Here is a 21,621-nt window from a genome sequence, read left to right as displayed (position 1 = left end):
GTGATTGAGGCCCGCCGATTTAATAGAGAAGCTTTGGTTATTTCATATCTGATATATCGGACAATATAAATATTTACAAGATCCTTTCAAATTAAAAGTTGTATGAGATTACCATCAGTTATTTCGCGTGTTTCTAGAAGTACTGATCTGTGATTTGTGATTCAGGATAGAATTACGTAAACCATAGTCTTGTAGGTACAAGATACAATATAGGTATATTCATGAGATCTATCAATGCTTAGGTATTATGCCCATCATCAAATTATTATTTTTCGCAAATTCTGTTCAAAAGAATCAATAAAAATGGTAAGAAATATATTAACGTCAAAACAATTTATGCGGTTATAGAGGTTATTTAAAAATCAAATTATAAAAAAAAAAACAAACATGTTTTGAAGGTGTGGGCGTTATAATTTCGGGCGCTTTGTGATCTTTAGAGTGGGCGTGGGAAATTTGGTGGTGAAATCGAAAGAAATTGACCGGACAAATAAAAAAATTATAGAATAACACAAATTTTAACGATATGTACCGTTTATAGCAGACGTAGTAACGTTTTAGAATCGGCATACTTAATCACAACCTTGCAGCTATATTAGTTCCTAAGATCTTGGCGTTCATACGGACAGGGCGATGGACATGGCTAGATCGACTCGACGAGCAATCCCGATTCAAAGGGGGGAACGCTGCCTTCTACCTGTTACACGCTCTTCAACGAATATAGGGTACTCTTTTCCTCTATGAGTAACGGGTATAACGAGAGGGACTAATGGATACCAGATACCCGGTAGTCGAGGGAAATATGCAAGCAGTAAATCGACTGCTTCGGCTAGCAGCGAGTGAACTGCTTTACAGATCGCACTCGTGCTCCACCTAGCGGTTATGCCATTACTAACTGATTACTTTTAATCTGAAAGTTTTAAATTAACAATAAGTTAAGGTTAAATAACGTTCGAATGGCACGCACTTAGATTCAGAAAGGTCCAACTTTTACGTAATTTAAGTACTTTTCTAACCCAATAAATAAACTAGTATTCCTTTGAATATTTGTTTAATAATAATGAATTAATAATTTGTTGCAAATAATATATTGTCGCAAAAATATTCCCTTCACCAAAATCGATATCATTACTACGATTAATCAAATTCAGAGCAAATTATCAACGGAACAAGACTATGTACCTGCGATTAGGCATTTACAATGTCACCGACAATTTCCAGGCATGTATCCCGAGGACGCTTAACGCCGGCTTTGTCAATGGCAGAAAATACGAGAACGGCCTTGTGGCGTCCCACACTTAGAGGAACTGCGTAGCTGAATGATATTTTCAAGACAAAGGGCTCCAACAGCAATGTAGTCTAATCGGAAGAATTTCAATGTTAATAAATTGAGTGGGGTTTAATAAAATAAGAGGTGAAAAACTTTACTCCTGGAGTGTTAATGCATTTTTCCTTCACTGTCTTCCTGTTAACCACGTGTTGTGTCGTATAGGGATAATAAATAGTGTTCTTGTCGTAAAAGGACTTGCACAAATCATTAACATTCCCTTTAAATGCTGTCGGTTTCCACTTATTTCCTTCCAGCTTTAGTATGGTAACATCAACCTAAAAAATTAGTTAGAAAGAAGTTTGTTTATTTAGATGCAGCCTTTGTTAAATACACTAAAACCTCACCTCGACGATATCCGATGGGCTTACATCCCATTTCGTTGTGATGTTTCCTGATATATTAATTCCAGAAGAACTCCTTTTGCGAATGAAGTGGGAAAAATCCGCAAATTCATCCAAATAGCCCATTTCCGGCTTGTCCTCGCACTTACTAAGTATTTCCTCGCTAATAGGCACAAAATCGTGGCTCAATTCAAGTGACCGACCAATAATTTGGCACAGAATCAGCAACGTACATAACACTGATGTTGCGCACTTCATATTTCACTTTTTTTTGGCTTGATTTTGAATCGTTTACCCGGGGCTTTTATAGGAAATCTAAATGCCAATAATTAATATTTGGCACGCATATGATTTAAATCTACATTGGAGATAATTTATAGTAATCTAGTAATCTACTTGTGTTTACAATTAGCCTTTAAGTTGATAGACCCAAATAAAATCATTATCATCATAAAAATCACTATCAAAATGCTGGCACATGCCCAATTAATATATAATTATATTTGTACTTCCCATTCATTTTTCCTACATGTAAGTTTCAGGGACCGTTAATGTATTGAGTTCCAAATTACAACTATTTACAGTATTAAAGAAGGACAATTCAATTATTTTACTTTTTTAAAACCAATCCAGAATAAGAAAATAAATTAAAAATCTTTCTTCCCCTTTATTATGTAAAATTAAACATAAGAGCGTTTATACATGTTGTTATACATCAAATGTATTTATACATAGCAATAGCTCCAGATATCCCTAGTAATTTCTTTTGAAATCCGCGCCGTATTGTACAATATACGAAAATGCCGTGAAAAGAGGTCACACTTCCACGTAGAATATTTTTCATACTTTACATTTATTTTACTGTCAATATCTTAAGCCAATTTCCCCACCGGCTTATTCGATTGTAGTTTGTAAAATTATCGACACACATTCTTAGGACAGCTGCAAAAATACTAAAAAAATGCCATCGATTGACGCGCTTTATTTCAAACTGCCTTTTTTTTACTTTTATATTAATTTATGATCATATTATTTTTAAGATTATTTAATGTAAACTCAGAAATTCGAGCAATATATAAATAGCAAATTTAATAGTGTGGATGATATAACTTTTAAAATTCTTTACTTTTTAATGTATGTAAGTGTACATTTTTTTATAAAAAATTATTTTTTTTTTAAGTGTACATTAAGTTTTTTAAATTTGTTCAATTGCCAATTTCACTTATATCGATAGAAAAAAGTGTCCGTCGAGTTTAAGACCGATCAAAGAGTAAGTCAGCAATCTGTTTTTCATATTGGTAAAATGATATTCGAAAACGAAACCTCCAACAGAAGCTACATGGTGTAAGCCACAAAAGCTTCAATGATTTCCGTGATTTCAGGCCTGACTTCGGTCACCTCGGTTATTTTAAGCAACTTGTTCGAGATTATCTTGAAGTCATCCGCAAAGATAAAGAGCATCTCCTGCAGCCTGCCCAGAACCCACTGAAACCAGTAGTGCTCCTCTGTTCCCTTCTCTGCCTCCGGAGCTCCGGATAGGATCTTCACAAAACGCTGAAAAATTCTCAGCAGGATGCCTTTCACCAAAGGTTCGGAGGCACTTGGATCATCGACATCCACGACTGCAACCGCACGTTCGGCACGCCTCAGGTGGCGCACAGCGGAGTGGAGCAGCTCCCAGACGTACATCTTGGTGAGCTCCTTGCGCATCATAGGGTCGAAGATCCAGGTCACAAGGTTATTGTAATTAATTATCTCCATTTTGACCAGCTTTTCGGACACCACAAATTTATACTGATCGCAGGCAATCCACACATCGAAGGTTCCGTTCAAGATCGCGAGCTGCTTCTCCGGATCTTGTGCAGCCAAATCCTAAAATCGAAATGGATCCGTAAAAGATGGAGATACGGATGGAATTAGGATGACACTTGTATTGCGGAATCCTCGAAGGAATCAAAAACTCACCTTGAAGACAGAGTGGTATTTGCTGAGAATTGCGAAAGTGTGGCTAAATGATTTGGATCCCAGATGAAGGCAGTTCTGGGTGAAAACGTTGATCTTGAGCAGCGGACCGACTCCGGTGGTGGCATTAATAATTTTGGAGATCATTTCTGGGCATGATTCCTTGCTGCGCATCGCTTCCAGCAGAGTCTTGGACAAAATGCCACCAGGAAGTGTTTCATCGAAAAACTTGAAGTGCGGGACGGCAGGCGGCGGAAGAAATCCGGCCAGAATATCCGGCACAATCTCTGCAATTCGTTGCTGGTACGACAACCTAGTTTTTGGAGCACAAAGCAAGTATTTCAGATAATTTACAACTATTTTTGTATGAGCATACAATTGGGAACAAACATACAAAATTAGGAGATGTACGAGTATAAGAAGCAAAAGAAACAAAATTAAATTATAACCAAATCTATTCACAGATCTTTAGTTTAATTATACGCACCTGAGGCACTTCTTGATCAATTCCCTGAGGAAAACCACCTTTGGGTGCAGATTGGTGGCACTCGGATCTATTGGCGTTGGAAGGCTTTCAGCCCACTCACTCCATTGGCAGATAAACCCAAAGTTGCTAATGTGATACGACACCCAGTTGACCAGCCGGTCGAAGCAGGCCACGCTCATGGAGCTCAGTCGATCGAAAAGGATGTCCATGGCCATGACAACCACCTGGGGCACCTTGTCCGGTTGGCGCTTGCACAGCTCCACCAGAAGGGCTCCGTAGTTGATGTTGATCCACTGGGCCGTGGGCAGCTGCAGCATCTCGCCCAAGATCACCTCTACGATGCAGTGATAGACCGGCAGCTCGGGCTTGGAGGCGGCGTAGCCCAAGAGGCTGTCGGCACAGATTTTTCTTTCCTTATGATAGGAGTGCAGCACATCCTGAATTTGGGCCTCCAGCAGATGCCTTTCGATGCGCACCGGCGAGGGCAAGTGGAGGATCTCACCGACAGAGTCGTCAAAGAAGATGTGGAAGCAAACTCGCGGCGGGGGATAGCGACATCCCTGCTGATGGGGGGCCAACTCGAAATCCCTTATGTAGTGCATCTGGCCGTGCCTCAAGGTATTATCGAAGCTTATATAAGGTCGGGGGATCAACTCGTGCTCCGGTTCGGCCCAACGATCCTGCCTCAATCCGTCCACCTGCTGCCACAGCAGCTCCAGATAGTCGCTCTGCTTGAAATCCCACCAAACACTCAGCATGGTGGTGTGCTGAACGCACCGCTTCTTGATGTAAATCTGCAGCGAGACCATCAGCTTCTCAAATGCCGTCTCCCCCTCCAGATCCCTTCCAATAAGGGGGATGGCGGATAGCACACAGTAGGCAAGCCAATCGCGACGCAGCTGCGGAGCGACCACCACATCGTCCGGATCCATCAGAGCCTCGCACTCCTTTAGGAGGACTGCGAACATTGTCAGCATGGAGGACGACGGTATCACTTGGCAGTTATACAGGTCCACCAGGAAGTGGACCACACCTCGGCACCTGTCCCAATCGTTCGTGTACATCGACTCGTTAGCCTTCTGCAACATGAACGACAGGCACTGGGAGGCGAATTCAAAGTCTCCGACATTGAGCAGGCCCAAAAATGTGGCATACGCACTGGACTGCCCGGGATGATTGCCCACACAGGTTATCAGCTCGTTCATGATGTGCTTTTTCAGCTCCACTCTAAGCCCCCCTTTGTTGAGCAGGTGCACCAGGTTCGCCAGCTTCATCTTGAGGGAAGTGCCGCCCTGGAAACTGAGGCCTGCCATCAACTTCTCCACGGTCGCCAACTTCAGCTCGGCAGTCCGCTTCTGGCGGAAGTCACCCTCCTCCTCAGGACAGTCCTGGCGCTTACGACGACCCGAGGTTTTAGGCTCCATTTTGAGTCAAAGGAATCGAAGTGTCACTGCTTCTGAATGCGGCGTCGGAGGAGCTTCTTTTCATCCGCGCAATATTTTGCAATATGAAACAAACGTAAATTAATATTATGGGTGCACTTTTCCGGTGTAACATGTAATTCACATCAGCATTTTTCATATAATTACTTTCCGGCTTTTGCGAAAGTCCGTGCCGACTACATATATACGTGGCCATATCGAATCGGTTGATACTGATCAAGAATATATATGCATCTTAGCGTCGAAAATGTCTGACTTACTGCATTGCAAAGGGTATAAAAAGACGGATTTCGATATTCACCTTAGTATAAAACTGGTTTTTCAGAAATTGCAGCACTGATTTTTCACTGCTTACTTATTTGGGCTTAAGGGATTATTTGCGATTGAATTACTTTTTATTACGAAATATTCGAACCTCTCGACTTGAGTAATAGGGACTTAATGAATATTAAGTGCTGCGAACGTGACGTTTCAGCAACGACATTTCAACGCCTGCTTAAACAATCCATTTGTACTAGAAATCGAAATAGAAATTAGTCTACCTAATTTGTACATAGAATACAAATTCGGTTTGAAAATTCAGAGTCCCACAATGTATTGATAAAAATGTAGCATAATGATATTTAATGGGCTTACCGCTTGCCACCCTTTTTATTGCTTCTTGATCACTTTATCAACCAACACAGCATTTAAATTGGATCGCCGTTAAAGATTACAATGTCGAGAAGTGGCAAGTTTGGGGCCACATCTCCGAGGTCAACAAACTACCAAAAAGCAGCCTTCACAGCTCCAACGGAGTTCAATGAGTACTTGAGCACCCGACTGTAGTGGCTCCACCCTTTCCCAGGGGCAGATAGCGCTTCATCAAGGCGCAATTATGTCAAATAATTTGGCGGCCACTTCAGTTGTACCATAGCTGTCCCAGGGCCCTCCATTCCGACACTTGCAAGTGGCCGCCCCGCTGGTAATCAATTCAATTATGACTCAATTTATTCCCACAGGGACTAGAGTCACCCACCGCATCCTGCTGCATCCGGGGCACACAATGCTCCGATTAGTTCCACTCGAACAACTCCGAAGAGCTGCTGATGATTAGCACACCACCACAACCCCCATTCCCATTTCCATCAGCATCCATCCCTGCACCAGTACCAGTAGCACACATCATATCCAGCGACTGCACAAAATCCAAAGACCCAAACCCCAAGGTGGGACCACCCACATGGCCGTCTGTGCTTTTATTGCTCACAAAGTAGCATAAACAAATTGCGCTTCTAACGGCGGAGGCCGTGGAACATCCACATCCATAATGCCAACGCCACCACACACCTGATGGCCCTGATAGATGGATGGATGGATGGATGATAGCTCATATGGTGGACTGGATGGGTGGTTGGAGAGGAATGGGTATGGATGCAGCCGAGTCGAGCTGAGCTAAGGAGTTGCACTAGTTCATTAACTGCATTCCCCCAGCATTAAATGCACTAGTGGAGTGGTGGGATACACAGCCAAAAAAAGAGATCGAGGCGTGGTACAAACTATCTGGAACACCTGAAAATTAGAGCCACTAATTACTCCGTGACGAAATTATTTAATTTATTGAATATATTTATTAGCGTGCTCCAATTGCTTCTGTGTGGCTGGTGGGAACTTATAAGCCGGCATGTCTGTGCCCCTTTTTTATAACTCTCTCCATAGTTTCACCAGCTTACGAGAGGAAAATATATAATATTTATTTCAATTTTACTAAACCCGGTTCCTGTGATACTAACGTCACAAAAAATTTCGAAAAATTCTAGTTTCATTAGGAACAGCAGAACATTTGTTAATTTTCATCGGGATCTCCATCCCGTGTAGAATTGTTTGTTGTTGCATCGTGCTCTGCTTATTTGGAGTACGGTTTTGGACTATTTGCGTCTGTTGTGTGGTCCGACCCTCCGGTCCTCCGACCTGGCGCTACCCTTCCCTTCCAGCCATTTGTTTCCAAACAGTGGTCAACTAATGTGTCCCAAATGTCCCGGGGCGACAACCAAAACAAGCCACTTGTCGCAGGACCTCCGCAGAACAGCTGTCTAGACGGATGTCGAGTGGAGATCCCAATTAGGCACCTTGACCGAGCCATCCTAGCCCAACCAGCTACTTGAGGCGTCGGAGGATGCGGCGCACGGAGGACTCGCGCTCGGCGTTCACACATATTTCACCCTCCTGCCGACATCCTCAAGTGTGTCCTGTCTGGTCGGGAGCGACGGGCGACCAGGCGTGATTTGTAAACAATGCCACACGCATGATTACATGATCATGGAGCCACTGCATCACCACGTGGGCGGGGAAGCTACGTAAACTGACTGGCGGCCCCGGTGGTTTCCAATTGCATATTAGCGTCGCCGCAAAGCGGGATGTCGACTCCACACTGAGGGAAAACGTAGTGGCTTGTCTATGTTGTACAAGATTATCACAAGTTTAAGTTTAGAGCGTACAGTGTATGCATATTTGAGTATAGGAAATTTATTCAGTCCTACAAGTACTTTTTCTTTGAATACTAGCCAATTTAAATGTATGATAGCTTACATTTATCCTTGGTAACTGCTCAAACAGTCCAAATGATTTTTTTTTTAATTTTGAGCTGTCCCGTGCTAATAGACCATTACCTTTACCTTGACTAGAGAACTACTTTTCGTTGTGCAGATACACAGATGTATCCAGAATGGCACAGATTCAAATTCGGTACTCGGATGCAGTGAGGCAAGATGCGCACTTTTAAGCTCTTAAGTACGGCGATTCACTTCGGCCAAATGTGCGCTTTTCAATTCCATTTCTGTTTCGATTGCCACATTGGAAATAGCCGATTTTTCAATTACCAATGGGTCGGCCGAGGACAAGTACGCGTATTATTAATGTAATAGCGGCTAATTGCGCATTCGCTGCAAAGGCAAATTAGAACGCAAGCGAAACACTTCAGGCAGCGGCTTAAAAGCTTTGATTTTGATGGAACACTTGGGCATCCGACGCGGAATTTATGGCCGCATTTGGCCGTTGAGATCATTGCAGTGATTGCCAGCGATGGGGCATTATCCCAAGATTAGAGAATTTGCAATAACTTCGTCCACTTGAGCCCCTTCCGAGCACACATGACCGACCAAGGTTTATGGCCAGGTCGCAATCGCATCAAGCACCCGCCAACGCCAAATTTACCGCAGAAAAGTCGTTGCATTTATTTGGCCTGGCCGAGACAATAAACAAAGTATCACGCTGGCATGCAGCAACAAATAGAGGCAATCTAAATACGAGTAGAATGCGAATGCGGCCCGCAGAACAATAAAAACACATTGGCAAAATATGACAAAGTAAACAATAATATAAGTCCGCCACGAATGGCTGCCAAATTGAATGATCGATCGATGCGCCGCTGATCTGAATCCCAGTCCGATTGGAATCGGAATCAATATCAATATCCCCACAAAAGTTCCCAGCGAACGTCATGGTTACCATACACCGAAATTCCAGTTCAAACACAGCATTTAATTGCCTACAAATTGGCGCGTTGAGTTTTATGGCAACTTAACCATTTATATTTGCATATTCGAATATGTATATTCGTGATTCGGAAAGTTTACAGCGAAGCAACACCACGCCAAACAGATCGCTCATAATTTACCACACTATTCGGCTGGCTGGCAACCGGGAAGCAAATATTTAATTTAGTCTAATGCCCTGATTTATGCGCTGTTTCCCATCGTTTAACTTGATCACTTTGGGAAGTACAATATAAATTCGGGGAGGGAAGTTTTGAAACTATGGTATGCTTTTGATCAAATCGAAGAATTTCTTGCAAAAACGCAGATTATTGTTTCCCACTAAAATGTACAGCATTTGTATTCATTTAAATACATGTTTTTTGACGGTCAAAAAACGTATATTATGATTAAGATGTGTAGACTTTATCAAGTTCATTCGGCTGCTGCTTATCTCGAAACATTGTCTTCGCCAACTGATATGGGACTTGAATGAACTCTTATCACCAAAGAAGACATCTACCTACATAAAAAATTGCCTTAAATAGGTTAAACCAAGAAGCCTCTTAACAAGATAGTGACGATCGCACCTTAGTTAAGGTTATTTTGGGAAGAAATCTATTACATTGTCTCATAGACAATATGTAACTCGTGATTGGTCTAAACCTAATTTAGATCGATCTATCATATTATCTTCCTCCGACTCTCAGCGCTCTTCGTCACTACATAGAATGGCGTCTACTGATATGCGATCCTTTATTGCTATACCTGAAGAAAGATAAGAGACCATATAAAACCACTGGTAAGATTGTTTCCAGCTCAGAGCAACTGTGACTCGCAAGAACATAAGAATCATCTCCTAACTCATAATACAATGGTGTGTTTCGCGTTCAAAGATAATGAGTTAACCTGACTTGTATTAAATAATAACTAAACACTGGAGCATCCGAATACATTGTTAATGAATGGCATTATCTGTTTTTAAACCGTAGAATCTCTTTGTCAAGTTGCTCCTCTTATGCACTGGACTGGGAACTGGAGATGGAGCACGAATTTTGGCACCCTTCTTTCTGCCTGTAAAGAGCCACTTTATGATGACGGATGCCATAATAAGGGAATTAGTGAAACGTGGACACGAGGTCACCTTCATCACCCCGCTATCTTTGGCCAAGGAAAACTTGGGACCAAACTACAGGGAAATTCTTTTGCCCAAGTACGATACCTGGGCCGACAGTAAGTAAGTTCATATTTTATTTAGTGCAAATGTAATGGCCTAATTCCACAGTATCGTCGATGATGAAAACAAAATCGGCATTGGACATGATTGACATGTCAAAGCTAACACACATGCGTCTCGGCCAACACATTGGCATAAAGTCAACGGACTTTGGTCTGGCCCATTCGGAAGTTCAGGAGTTAATCCACGCCAAGGATAAAAGGGGGAAATTCGACCTGCTCCTGGTGGAACAGTTCCACAATGAGGGAGCACTAATGCTGGGTTATATTTACGAAATACCTGCAATTACCATTGCAACTTTCGCCTATGCCAACCATTTTAGTCAAGTCTTCGGCTTTGTAAATCCATTGGCCTACGTTCCCAATATTTTATTGTCCTGTACGGATAGAATGTCGTTGTGGGAGCGATTGGAAAATGTAGTGATTAGCACTGCTGAGGATGTTGTTCGGGAAGTATCCTACTATCCGCAACAAGATGCCGTCATCAGGAAGCATTTTGGTGGCATTTTGCCTCACGTTCCGACGGTTAAGCAATTGGAGCAGAACATCTCGGTTATACTTTTGAATAGCTACCTGCCGCTGACTTCACCAAGACCCATGACCCAAAACATGATATCCGTGGGTGGCCTGCACATCCTGCCACCCAAAACCCTACCAGAACATATTAGGAGCTATCTGGATAACGCTGAGTACGGTGCGATCTACTTTAGCCTGGGTGAGTTTATATGGAATATTTATATTGCTTTGAAGCGAAGTAAATTAAATCTCTGCCAATTTCAGGATCTCAAGTGCGCAGTGCTGACATGCCACCGGAAAAGCTTGGGATTTTCCTCGAAGTCTTCGCCAGCCTGAAGCAAAGGGTCCTCTGGAAATTCGAGGATGATCAGTTGCCCAATCTTCCGGACAACGTTAAGGTCGAAAAGTGGTTACCCCAGGCCGACATATTGGCCCATCCGAACGTGAAGGTTTTCATCGCCCATGGAGGACTGTTTGGAATGCAGGAGGCAGTTTACCATGCGGTCCCGGTGCTCGGGATGCCATTCTACTTTGATCAGGATATAAACATTAAGGCGGGCCAAGCAGCTGGATATTCCATCCGAGTGGACTATCGTACCATTTCGAAAGATCTACTGAGATCTGCGCTGCATGAACTGCTGACGGATCCCAAATACCAAGCCAATATGGACAAAGCATCGCGAATTTTCCGGGATCGTCCACTCGGCGCTATGGACACCGCTATGTACTGGATTAATTACGTCGTAGAACATCGGGGGGCAGCACATTTGGTGGCTGCCGGAGTACATCTGCCCTGGTACCAGTTTTATCTCCTGGATGTCACAGCAATTATGCTGGCTATGGTTCTGTTGCCACTTTTGACCCTGTATGTTTTAGGTCGAAAGATGAAATCCGTGCGAGCTATTCGGGCGCTGGAGAAAGAGGCGAAAAGTGAATGAAAACTAAAAATGTTTTGCCTCTCGAGGATGAGGAAGTCCAAACAGTTTGCATGATAGGTACAAATAATTGATTAAGAATTAAGCCAAAACATTTGTATATCGAAAATTTCAAACAAAAATCAACACCACATGGAGATTTCTATAAAGCTCTTTATAAATACTTGATCTGCACTTTGTTCTTTTTACATATTTTTGCAATTATAGCCCGAACACTTAAGCCGTAGCACTTGAGCTTCTACTTAAGTATTTAATGAATCCAAATTGGTTGGTTCTACTTAAGGCGCCTGAGTGCCGAGCCAAGTGTTCTTCACGAATTAAGCAAAAATGCAAAAGTCTTCGGAAGAAAACCATGAAGACCCCTCACCGTAGATTTAATGGGATTTCAACATCTTCATAATGTTAGCAGGGATTTGGGCAGCCCAATTGACGATGCAGGTCTGCTGAAGTATGATCTTACCAAATCATCAAGAACTAATTAACTCTGAGGAAAAAGTAGATTAAAGTCGCTGTCACTTTTCCTGACTTCAGATCACGAACCCCGCAACTATACATTTATACATCATAATTATTTCACTTAACTTCACTTTTTCCGAGATATGGGCCTCTCGTCTATATACTTGAACACCAAAGTACGCACATGAAGACCCCAGATATGTTCATTTATTTTCCTTCCAATTTTAAATTTCGCATAAACAAGTTGACCCAAAGACAGTTGCTTCCTGCAATGGCAGCGCCAACTGGAGCGCCATTTGGACACGAAAATGGGATGTTTACACGACTCCAGACCGGGAGACTGGATCTCCGGCAAAGTGCACTTGAGGACGGAGTGCGGAGACACGATTTGTGGAGCTCTAGGGCTCATTATGCATTCACGAACTGACATTGAAGTGGGTGCGTCGCCCATGCTGGATGCTTCTATGGCTATAGGGTTACCATGGCCCGCAGGCTTTATTATTGGTATTTGTAACACATGATTACGCTTTGTTGTAAACAAAAGCGTCGATAAACAGCCAAACACACGCACGCACTAATGATATGCTAATGCAGATGGCGCACAGGGCGTATGAGTGCTGTTTTTGAGTATGAGCAGCGGAAAGGGGTGAACCGAAGCTGTTTGTCTGTCAACGGCTTGGGCAAATAAACTTAAAATCAGCCTTCGGCACTGGAATGTGCTCACGCGATGCGATTGCTTCGCCAATGATGAGGACAGGTTAACGAGGAAAGGCCCCAGAAGAAATGCTTAATTGACCGGCAATTTGGATGGCCACCTCTGAATGGAGCCCAATCAAAGTTGGCCAACAGTTGGCTGGGTTTGCTAGGAACTGAAGTCGTCATACACTTTACTTTGAAAATGGAATAATAAACGACATAAATAAGGGCCAAAAACGTGAAGTCAAGTTATGATTGCTTCAAAGATACCATATTTGCACCATAGCTTTGCTTTGAAGAATACAATTTTAAATACGTTCTTTTAATTTACAAACTTCGCATCTACACTGAACTACCTTTAGCAAGGTCGACACTTTCGACACGCCGCAGCGTTTAAGTGTAATTTTCTCCTTATTCTATTGAAGCATGTCCTTTGCCGGCAGGATACCTCACTAACTCACTGCAACGCACTGGGAGCTTCTTGGCTCCCCTTCGCCCCCCAGCTCGTTAAAAATTCACTTCAGCCCTCGCTTTCACTTCGGATAAACATAATGGCCGTTCATTTGCGCCCGTCTGGGCTCTACTCTCGACCCACTCAGCACAGCCACCCAGCAGAAATTGCAAGGAAATGTTCTTTTCGAATCGAAGTCGAGCGCTCAGGACAATTGCGTACGTGTGCGCCAGGACTCGGAGTTCAAAAGGGGGAAAATCCACCTAAAAAAGGAAAACGAGAAGCATGCGAGAAAAGAAAGGCAAAGAAAAGCGAATGTCTCAAGTTGTGCGCCATGTAATTTGCTCTCTTGCCATGTGCTTCATCAGAAAGGAAATTGAAAATTGCTGCTAATAGCTGGCGACGTTGGAGTGGGTGTGGCCGATAGGCGTTTGGGTGGCAGGACGGAGGAAATTCTCCGTATAGTGATTATGAAAAAATAAAAGATCCCAAAAAGAGGGAAGATAAAGAGATGCCACTAGGAAGAAGGAGGTGGAATTCATTTGAAACCGAAATTGCTCAGCTTAGTGACGAAAGCTAACGAGGCGTTAAACTGCTCTTCTTCGGCAATTTGATGTTGATTTATGCATTCCCGAAAACTCACAGTAATTTCGGTGCAGACAACCTAATTAGTTGATTCTCAGCGACTTGGCGTAATTTTGCATAGATATTTTGACACTCCGCTAACGGAAAAAAAATATATTTTTTAGCTAGATTCTGCGGTCTAAATTTTAAAAATCAATAAGAATCTATGCATATACCATATATTCTATCTTTTTTGTACCGGAACTCATATGTTTTTTTGGACTACATTTAAGCATTTCAAAGAACGCATAGGCAATTGTTAAATTCCAGAAGCACCTACACCTTTTTGTGACTCAGTCGATAGAAAGTGTTTACACTAAGCAATGGGCACTTAAACAGGCTTTAAGCGCCTTTATGTTGTTCGAAATAAATAAAGGAAAACAAAGATTAACGACCAAGTAAGTTGCAGGTGCCCAGCCAAAAGATTCCGATCCGAAAAGTTTTCCACCCAGGAAACTGATTCATTGAAGTGTTTACCATATAGACGACACCATTCAGCTTGTTTTCCCATCTCGTCTCGATCCATCTAAACACTTTTCGATGCCAAATGCTCCGTGGAGAAAAACAGATCCCACCAGTTCACATACCAAGTGACTGTTTATCAATAGATCTTCAAGTGTTTTCCGCCTGGTAGCCTATTAGTAGCGCTCAGCCAGCTGATAAGGTCCATTGGGCAATACTGCTATGTACTGTATACATGGAAGATCACATCTCACCCACTCAGTTTTTGGCCCCGCGGCCCATCTAACACGTGAATCGACTGGCGGCCCAACCAAATGTCTATTGCGACTTTAATTGTCGGACATTACGAGTCGGCAGGTCCATTAAAAACGCTAATGAAGTTGCCCGAATGGAACTTGGACACATGTGTGCCTCGTATCTCGTATCTCTTTTGCAGTCCGCAACACCACAACATTTTCATCTAAACAGCTCGCGAAAAAACAAACCATACATCTAGTGCTAGTTGGACTCAACTCAATATTTGCCGATTTGAATGGGTGTCTATAAAACGCGATAAGTTAAAAAAAGGCGACCAAAAAGACGAACAGCCAAACCGTTTTATGCATGCGGTGAAAATTTGAATTTTTTACCCGAAATTGAACAATAAACAAAATCACAAAAGCCAAAACATTTATCATTCAATCTCATGCCACCGTAGAGCATTCGGCTAAGGCCGCCGTTCTCGAAATCATTTAAATGATTTTTTATTTGAAACCAAATAAGCAAAGGAGTGGCCCCCGAAAGCGGGGTGGTTGGATCGAATCGGATTTGGATTTGGATTTTGATTTGGATTTGGATTTGGCATTGCGCAAAGATTGCTTCAACAGCTGCCGGACGGAAGATTGAGTTGGAAAATGAATTTCAAATTGAAATTGAAATTGAAATTGAGGTGGGTGGCCATTTTGTCGGACGGGCGGGCAGCCCAACAACTTGCGCAAATAGCACCATCATCAACAATTGGTGTGCGAGTATAATATCATCCGAATGCTCGGTTCTGTGGGCTGGATTCCTGGGAATTCTCGGGACCGCACACAGTCACCGCTCGGTTTGGTTGGCTAATGAAAAGCTGAAAAACAATTAACTATAAATTAAACGCACAATTTTCAAAACAAAATAAACATAAATAGGCCGGGGCATCATTTGTACTCTGCTTCCGAGCTTTGTTTACTCAGCAATCGTGTTCCGTGGGTGTGAGTGGGTTAATCGCTCGGGAAGACAACGATTCATTTACCTAGCTACACCAACCGAGTCCATCCCAGTGGCAAACCCCATCGCTCGCCCGCCAGCAAGCAATTAGGCAATGTCGCTGGCTACGGCTCCAATCGCTTTCGGGAGCTGGGATTCCCCCTCCTGGAACGGGGTCCACCCTCCCATAAAACAAAGAGCACTGTTCCAATAACAAAATCAGGTTGGCTGCTCAGTCATGTGGCACTGAAATGCTCTACAAATTAACCATACAACATTAGACAAATATATTTTATTTAAAGGCCTAGAACTTAGGTACATTTCTCTTAATTTTTTAGCATTGCAGCTAGCTGCTTTTAGGTAGTATTTTCCAAAGCTACTCGTTTCTCCTTTACTTTCTACTCTTACTTACAGCTTTGTGCACAATTCAGATCTATGTCATGGACTCAACCAGCGCAGAGTATCGCGCGGCGGAGTTTAGAGTTTAGTTGATGAATTTGTTGTGAAGTTATTCCTACCAAGAACTGTTAGTAGCAGGGATGTTGCATAAACAAACGCGTCGGCAGAGCCACACGTGCAACAACAACAGCAATAGCAGTGGCAAATCGAAGTGTCAGTCGCAGCGCAGTCGAAGTCGAAGTCGAAAATCCCATCTCCTCAGCCTCCTTTTATGGCACACATGTGTGCAGCAGACGATCGGCCGTCCAGAGATGGAGATCGAGGGACACGGCTGTGGAGGGGGTCGGTTTCGGTTTCGGTGTGGGATTGGGATTCGGATTGGGATGGGGTTGGGAATGGGGGTACATGGCGAGGGGCATAATGAACAGGAGCATGGGAAGACAACGCCGAAGCGCTGAGGCAAAGTGCATCGAGATGGGCCAAAACAAGAATGCAGTGCATTTTATAATAAGTGAACGGATCGGGCATTTTGTTTACACTTTAAGCTGTCCGGCCAACGTTTTTGGCGTTTTCTTTTGAATTTCGCGTTTCGCCATTAAATGCACTCTATGCTTAAGAATGCAGGCCTCCCCGAAATGTTTAAACAAATAGCGAATATCGCCCGAATTGTTTACCAGACCTCCTCGACCGGTGACAGGCGACGACTAATTGCAGTTCAAAGATTGCGCATACGCCCCTTGGTCCCCGACCCCAAGCACGGCCCATGACTAATTTCCATATTAATTACAAGCCAAATAAGCCAAATATCGGGCGGCCCGGCTTAAAAGGATTGCCGTCAAGTAGCTGACATCTCGTAGCACCCCGGCATGTGTGTCATAAAAAGGTTGCATAAACAAATCCGGAGGCGGCGCAGTATAAACAAATTAGTAGCCGAGCCGCCGGCAGCAGGACGATTTGAATTCACTCCAAGACCACATGCAGCGTGTGTCTTCAACCCTTCGAAATCCGAAGCGTGCTATAAAGCCGAAACTCAAAGCCAAGGAGTCCATGAATTGTCGGGGTTATTGGTTGCCGAGTGTGCGGAATGGGGCGGGTCTCGAGAAACTCACTCATAATTTAAAAACACTCAATCTGGTTTCCAACTCGAGGCACTTTCCTAATTGCCTGTGGATACTTGAAGGGAAATTATACTAGTATTATATACGTCACTAAACGGTTCGATATTCTATGGCAATCATAAGCACAATATGAAATTTTACGTCATTTTGAATGATTTAAGTCTTAAATAGTCAGTATATTTATTTCTCACAATTATCCCATCTCAAGAATAAACAAAGATTATTTAGGCACCTACGTTTTCTTTAGGTACTGAAAGTGGGGAGCACCATATTCAATTTGGAACAACAACTCATTTATGTTTTAAAACACACAAAATACAGCTTAAATAAATACCAATAAATACCTCTACCAGAAATATGAAAAATGACAAGAATTCGGGAGCTCAGTGGCAAAAAGATACATCCTCAAACTGCTGGAGCTGTTATTTACCCAAGTAATTACATCTGTCAATCGATTTTAGTGTCCCAAATTTGTCAAATGCCTGCGTGCTTTTAGTCTAGGAATGCGTCCAAGAGCCACATGTACTTAGAGACCTCCTCATACCCTTTGTTTTTTCAGTTGGCAGTCACTAGACCAGCACGTTCGATGTCCCACTTTCGAAAAATTTAACACTTTAGACAAGATTTTTAAAAACTCCGAGGTTTCATACGACTGGCGCCGATTTAAACTATTAATAAACGGCTTCGTTTATCCTTCCAATAAATTCAGAGATTGAAGAGAAAAAATGTATATATTATTTAAAATCATATATTATTATTTCTTAACCATTTTCCTTAGTGAAGAAAGGGGTTATATGTAAGGAAAATTAACAAATGTTTCTAATGTTTCTGTTTCTAAACGCATTAATCCTTCTGAAGTGGATGTTTAGCAATGATCAGTGGATTACATTTCCCACTGGGCACATGTCCTGTTTCCCATCCTGGGCGTCAGTTGGTGATTCTATTTGTTTGTTTGTTTATAAACATCGCCTGGTCGGCCGGCCGTTAGAATTGTCGCCGCCGAGCACTTGAGCCATGTCCTTGTGTCGTCAGCCACCTACTGAGCTGCTAAGGACATGTCTATGTTCCTAATTCCGATCCCGATCCCGTTCCCACTCCTCCTCCTCCCTCCCGCGATGATCTTGTGCAAAAGCGCCTGGTCCGTCGTATGTAAGTCAGTGGTTTGTGGGTCGCAGACGTCCGGCCCGACCCTTCTGACACATTGAAGCACTTCTATGTCGTCATTGAGTGGGCTCGTCATAGTCGGTCATCATCAGCGGCTTTCGGCTTTCGCAAGGCTCCGGCCACACGCATTCCACTTCAGCGGAGCGCATCTCGAGGCCCTCATCCGCCAGATCGCTGTCATTCTGAAGGGTCTGAGGAGCCTCCCACGTTCCCGCCCGCTGATGCGGGCTGATGCGAATCGAGGTCATGTGGCATCAATTTATGTAACAGTCGTTTGGGGCTAAGCGCCTTTTGTTGCATTCTTCTCAGCAAACGGCTCTCTTCTGCTGAAATATATAGTTTCTTTTTAGTAAAGAGGAACTACTCTATTTGGTTTGTTAATGATTAGTTATTTGCTCCGCTTGTCAACTTATTATTTTTATTATTATTATAAATTTAAGACTTAGGATTGACTTAAAAATTACAAAATTAATGAGTAATATTAACATTTGTATGTCGCATATTAACATAAGTACAGATTAGAGAAGACTTAGTAAATTGGCGGAGTAAAGGTAACTACCAACTTTTTTAATTTAAGGTTGATAAAGGTACTTTAATGTAAAAAAGCTGCAAAGTGTAGAAGATAAGAATTATATGCAAATAGCCGTTAGCAACTAAATCTGTATATGTTTTATTATTATTATTATTATTATTATTAAATGCCTTTTATTCCAATAATATATCATTTGGCTTGCTCTGGTACTCCCTTTACTGAAATAGTAAAGAAAATAGAAAGAAGCCCCTAAGTCTCGGAAATACATTTTCAAGCATTTTTAATCAAATAAATCACTTTTAAGCTGTGAACTTCTGCCAGGAGAAATGTTTTCCAAACTAAGCAGTTTGAAATGCATGTTTTAGGAAGTGAATAACTAAAGTAAGCTGATCATTCTAGCATTTCGACCAGCTCATTGAAGTAAAGCAGTCGAAAAATATCAGTTGAAGAAGCGAAAATTCAAACACACATGTTTCTTTTAATTTGTAATTTTATTTAGCTCTTAACTTAAGGCTACTAAAGCTATGGGACTTCTATTGGTTACACATAGGACTAAAACACAATTTCTACGGCTATCACAAAAACGTAACCCCAACTTCCCTTCGAGATGTGGTCACTCCCAACCTAGTCGATCTCCACATTCTCGTCGACATCCTCCGCCGCCGAGTGAACGCTCTCTGCTCCGCTCTCGACGCTCATCATCTGGCCATTGGGGCTGGGACACGGGGTTCGCTGTGGACGCACTGCGCCCGGGAGGGGGATGGGAACTGGCGATGAGGACGCCGAGGATGCAGTCACAAAACTGGAGCTCTGGGTGGGCGGTGGGATGGGTTGCGGCACCTTGTGTTGCGGGTAGAAGTACGGGAATGGCATCTGCATCTGTGGCAGCGGAAGACCGCCATAGGCCAACTGCAGCTGATGGCGGTAGATGTTGATCAGGGCGGGATCCAGGCCGTGTCCACCGCCGGGAGCAGCCATGTGGGCGTAGGTGGTGCTGCCATCCTCTCGCACCAAGACCTGGACCGGCACCCTCTTGCTGGCACCCAAAAGGGCGGCCTCGTGCTGCTGGATCTGCTTGCGCTTGGTCTTGTAGCGTCGGTTTTGGAACCAGATCTTCACCTGGGTCTCCGTCAGCCGCAGGCTCTTGGCCATCTCGCTGCGTTCCGGACCGGACAAGTAGCGCTGTTGAGCAAAGCGGCGCTCCAGTTCGAAGACCTGGGCGTGGCTGAAGGCGGCACGCGACCGCTTCTTGCGGCTCAGTCCACTGCCGTCGTGGGAAAGCGGCGATTCCGAGGGCGAACTGCTCAATGGCGGCGGTGAGTCGCAGTCTGTAAAGGGAAAATTACGGAAAGTTAGCATACATCCTACACAAAAGAGCATTCAATAGGTTGCCTTCTTTTCCGCGTCCATTAGAGCGTAAATGGCGTTAATTCGTTGCTGGTAACTTACCGGAATCGTTGCTGGTGCAGCGCCTCATGTCCAAAGGAGCGGCGAGGGTGGACCCGAAATAGGCCAATTTGCGCTGCATGTAGTCCGCCGCACTGGAGTTCGATGTGCCTGTTGCCTGGTGATGGTGGTTATTGTTATCCATAGCCGCCGCATAATACTGCAGATAGTTGGTGGGCTGCCTGGGACTCGGCTGGATCTCCTTGGGCTGGGCCAGCTTGTAGAGGCCGAGATCTCGGCAGCAGAGCGGCGGCGACTTGGAGGCCGATCTCTCGCGGTCAGAGGAGGGCTTTAGCTTGTCCGGTTCCGGTTCGGAGTCCACGCTGGACATGCGACGTGTTTCCGGATTGCTGCGCGTTAGGATATCGTTGATGGAGAAGGGCGTGGTGAGCGACTTGCTCAGACCCGCCATCGCAGCACTCACACCCGCGCTTTCCATATTCAGCATTTTTCGAAATTCCTGAATATCTCGGATATTGGGAATATTTGGTATATTGGGTACTTGTTCACTCCGGATAGTCTCTTGATTTTCCGATCTTCACGACTCGAGGGCTGCGCAGCGAATGTGCTTCAACCAGGCGCTCCGGGCTGTCTTTAAATAGTGGCCGAGATCCCGGCAGAATCACTCGGTTTCACGGAGTGGAAATGTGCGCCGTACTCAAGTGGCTCGTCGGCATCTGTGGTGGTGGAAACTGGCGTTCGACTCCTGCCATTGGTGGATCCGAAACCTATCTGGAGAGCCTTTGAGTTTCCTCTCAAGTGCGTAAACAAAATTTGTCGTAAATGGCAACGGTTGCTTCTACGTACTTGTATGGTGCGCCTTATTTTTCGGGGAGTGCATGCATCCTGTTTATTGTTTATAGCCCGCTAACTGCTCCTCCGTGTTTCGTCTTCCACATTTTGGGTACAGTCCTCCTAATGGGATTACATTCTATGCCCATTCCAATCGCAACCCATTGTTTAGGCGAACGATTTGTTTGGAACTTAAATCATTTGGAAGCAATTCCAGGAGACAACCGTAAACTGCACCTTTTTAGTGTAAGTAGGCTAGTGGGGTCTTGGAATTGTTTGGAATCGTTGGCCAAAAACTAAACAATACTTCAATGGATCTGACGAAAAATATTTCTTGGCAGCTTCGCATTTCAATTCAAGCATTTGTTTTTAGTAAAATGCACTATATAATAAAATTAAATGTCATATGACCGTATGCCACTTGTCCACATTTTCACTAATTAGCAGGCAGCCTTGAGAATAAATGGTCTTTATCTCAACATTCTATAAATCATTCTAT

At 43.6% G+C, this 21,621-nt stretch overlaps 4 protein-coding genes across 4 annotated transcripts; 1 reads left to right on the top strand and 3 right to left on the bottom strand.

The window, feature by feature from the left end:
* Positions 1–1,069: 1,069 nt before the first annotated feature.
* On the bottom strand, positions 1,070–1,927 carry LOC6553620. Its single transcript, XM_001979242.3, has 3 exons — positions 1,672–1,927; positions 1,426–1,602; positions 1,070–1,356 (listed from the first exon to the last, which is right to left on the bottom strand). The coding sequence occupies exons 1-3, from the start codon at positions 1,924–1,926 to the stop codon at positions 1,186–1,188; spliced, it is 603 nt and encodes a 200-aa protein (XP_001979278.1). The 5' UTR covers position 1,927; the 3' UTR covers positions 1,070–1,185.
* Positions 1,928–2,997: 1,070 nt separating this feature from the next.
* LOC6553621 (nuclear cap-binding protein subunit 1) lies at positions 2,998–5,541 on the bottom strand. Its single transcript, XM_001979243.2, has 3 exons — positions 4,118–5,541; positions 3,634–3,943; positions 2,998–3,540 (listed from the first exon to the last, which is right to left on the bottom strand). Exons 1-3 carry the CDS (start codon positions 5,539–5,541, stop codon positions 3,004–3,006), a joined length of 2,271 nt encoding a protein of 756 aa, XP_001979279.1. The 3' UTR covers positions 2,998–3,003.
* A 4,342-nt stretch (positions 5,542–9,883) lies between these two features.
* Positions 9,884–11,778, top strand: LOC6553622 (UDP-glucuronosyltransferase 2B10). Its single transcript, XM_001979244.3, has 4 exons — positions 9,884–9,948; positions 10,064–10,304; positions 10,357–11,022; positions 11,088–11,778. The coding sequence occupies exons 1-4, from the start codon at positions 9,946–9,948 to the stop codon at positions 11,759–11,761; spliced, it is 1,584 nt and encodes a 527-aa protein (XP_001979280.3). The 5' UTR covers positions 9,884–9,945; the 3' UTR covers positions 11,762–11,778.
* Positions 11,779–19,361: 7,583 nt separating this feature from the next.
* Positions 19,362–20,908, bottom strand: LOC6553624 (homeobox protein bagpipe). The gene is made up of 2 exons (XM_026980544.1): positions 20,334–20,908; positions 19,362–20,212 (listed from the first exon to the last, which is right to left on the bottom strand). The coding sequence occupies exons 1-2, from the start codon at positions 20,776–20,778 to the stop codon at positions 19,509–19,511; spliced, it is 1,149 nt and encodes a 382-aa protein (XP_026836345.1). The 5' UTR covers positions 20,779–20,908; the 3' UTR covers positions 19,362–19,508.
* Between the last annotated feature and the right edge of the window lie 713 nt (positions 20,909–21,621).

The sequence above is a fragment of the Drosophila erecta genome, unplaced genomic scaffold, assembly GCF_003286155.1.
Source record: "Drosophila erecta strain 14021-0224.00,06,07 unplaced genomic scaffold, DereRS2 tig00000000-arrow-pilon, whole genome shotgun sequence".
Taxonomy (NCBI): domain Eukaryota; kingdom Metazoa; phylum Arthropoda; class Insecta; order Diptera; family Drosophilidae; genus Drosophila; species Drosophila erecta.
The sequence above is the reverse complement of the archived record's forward strand: the minus strand, read 5'-3'. Positions and strand labels throughout refer to the sequence as shown.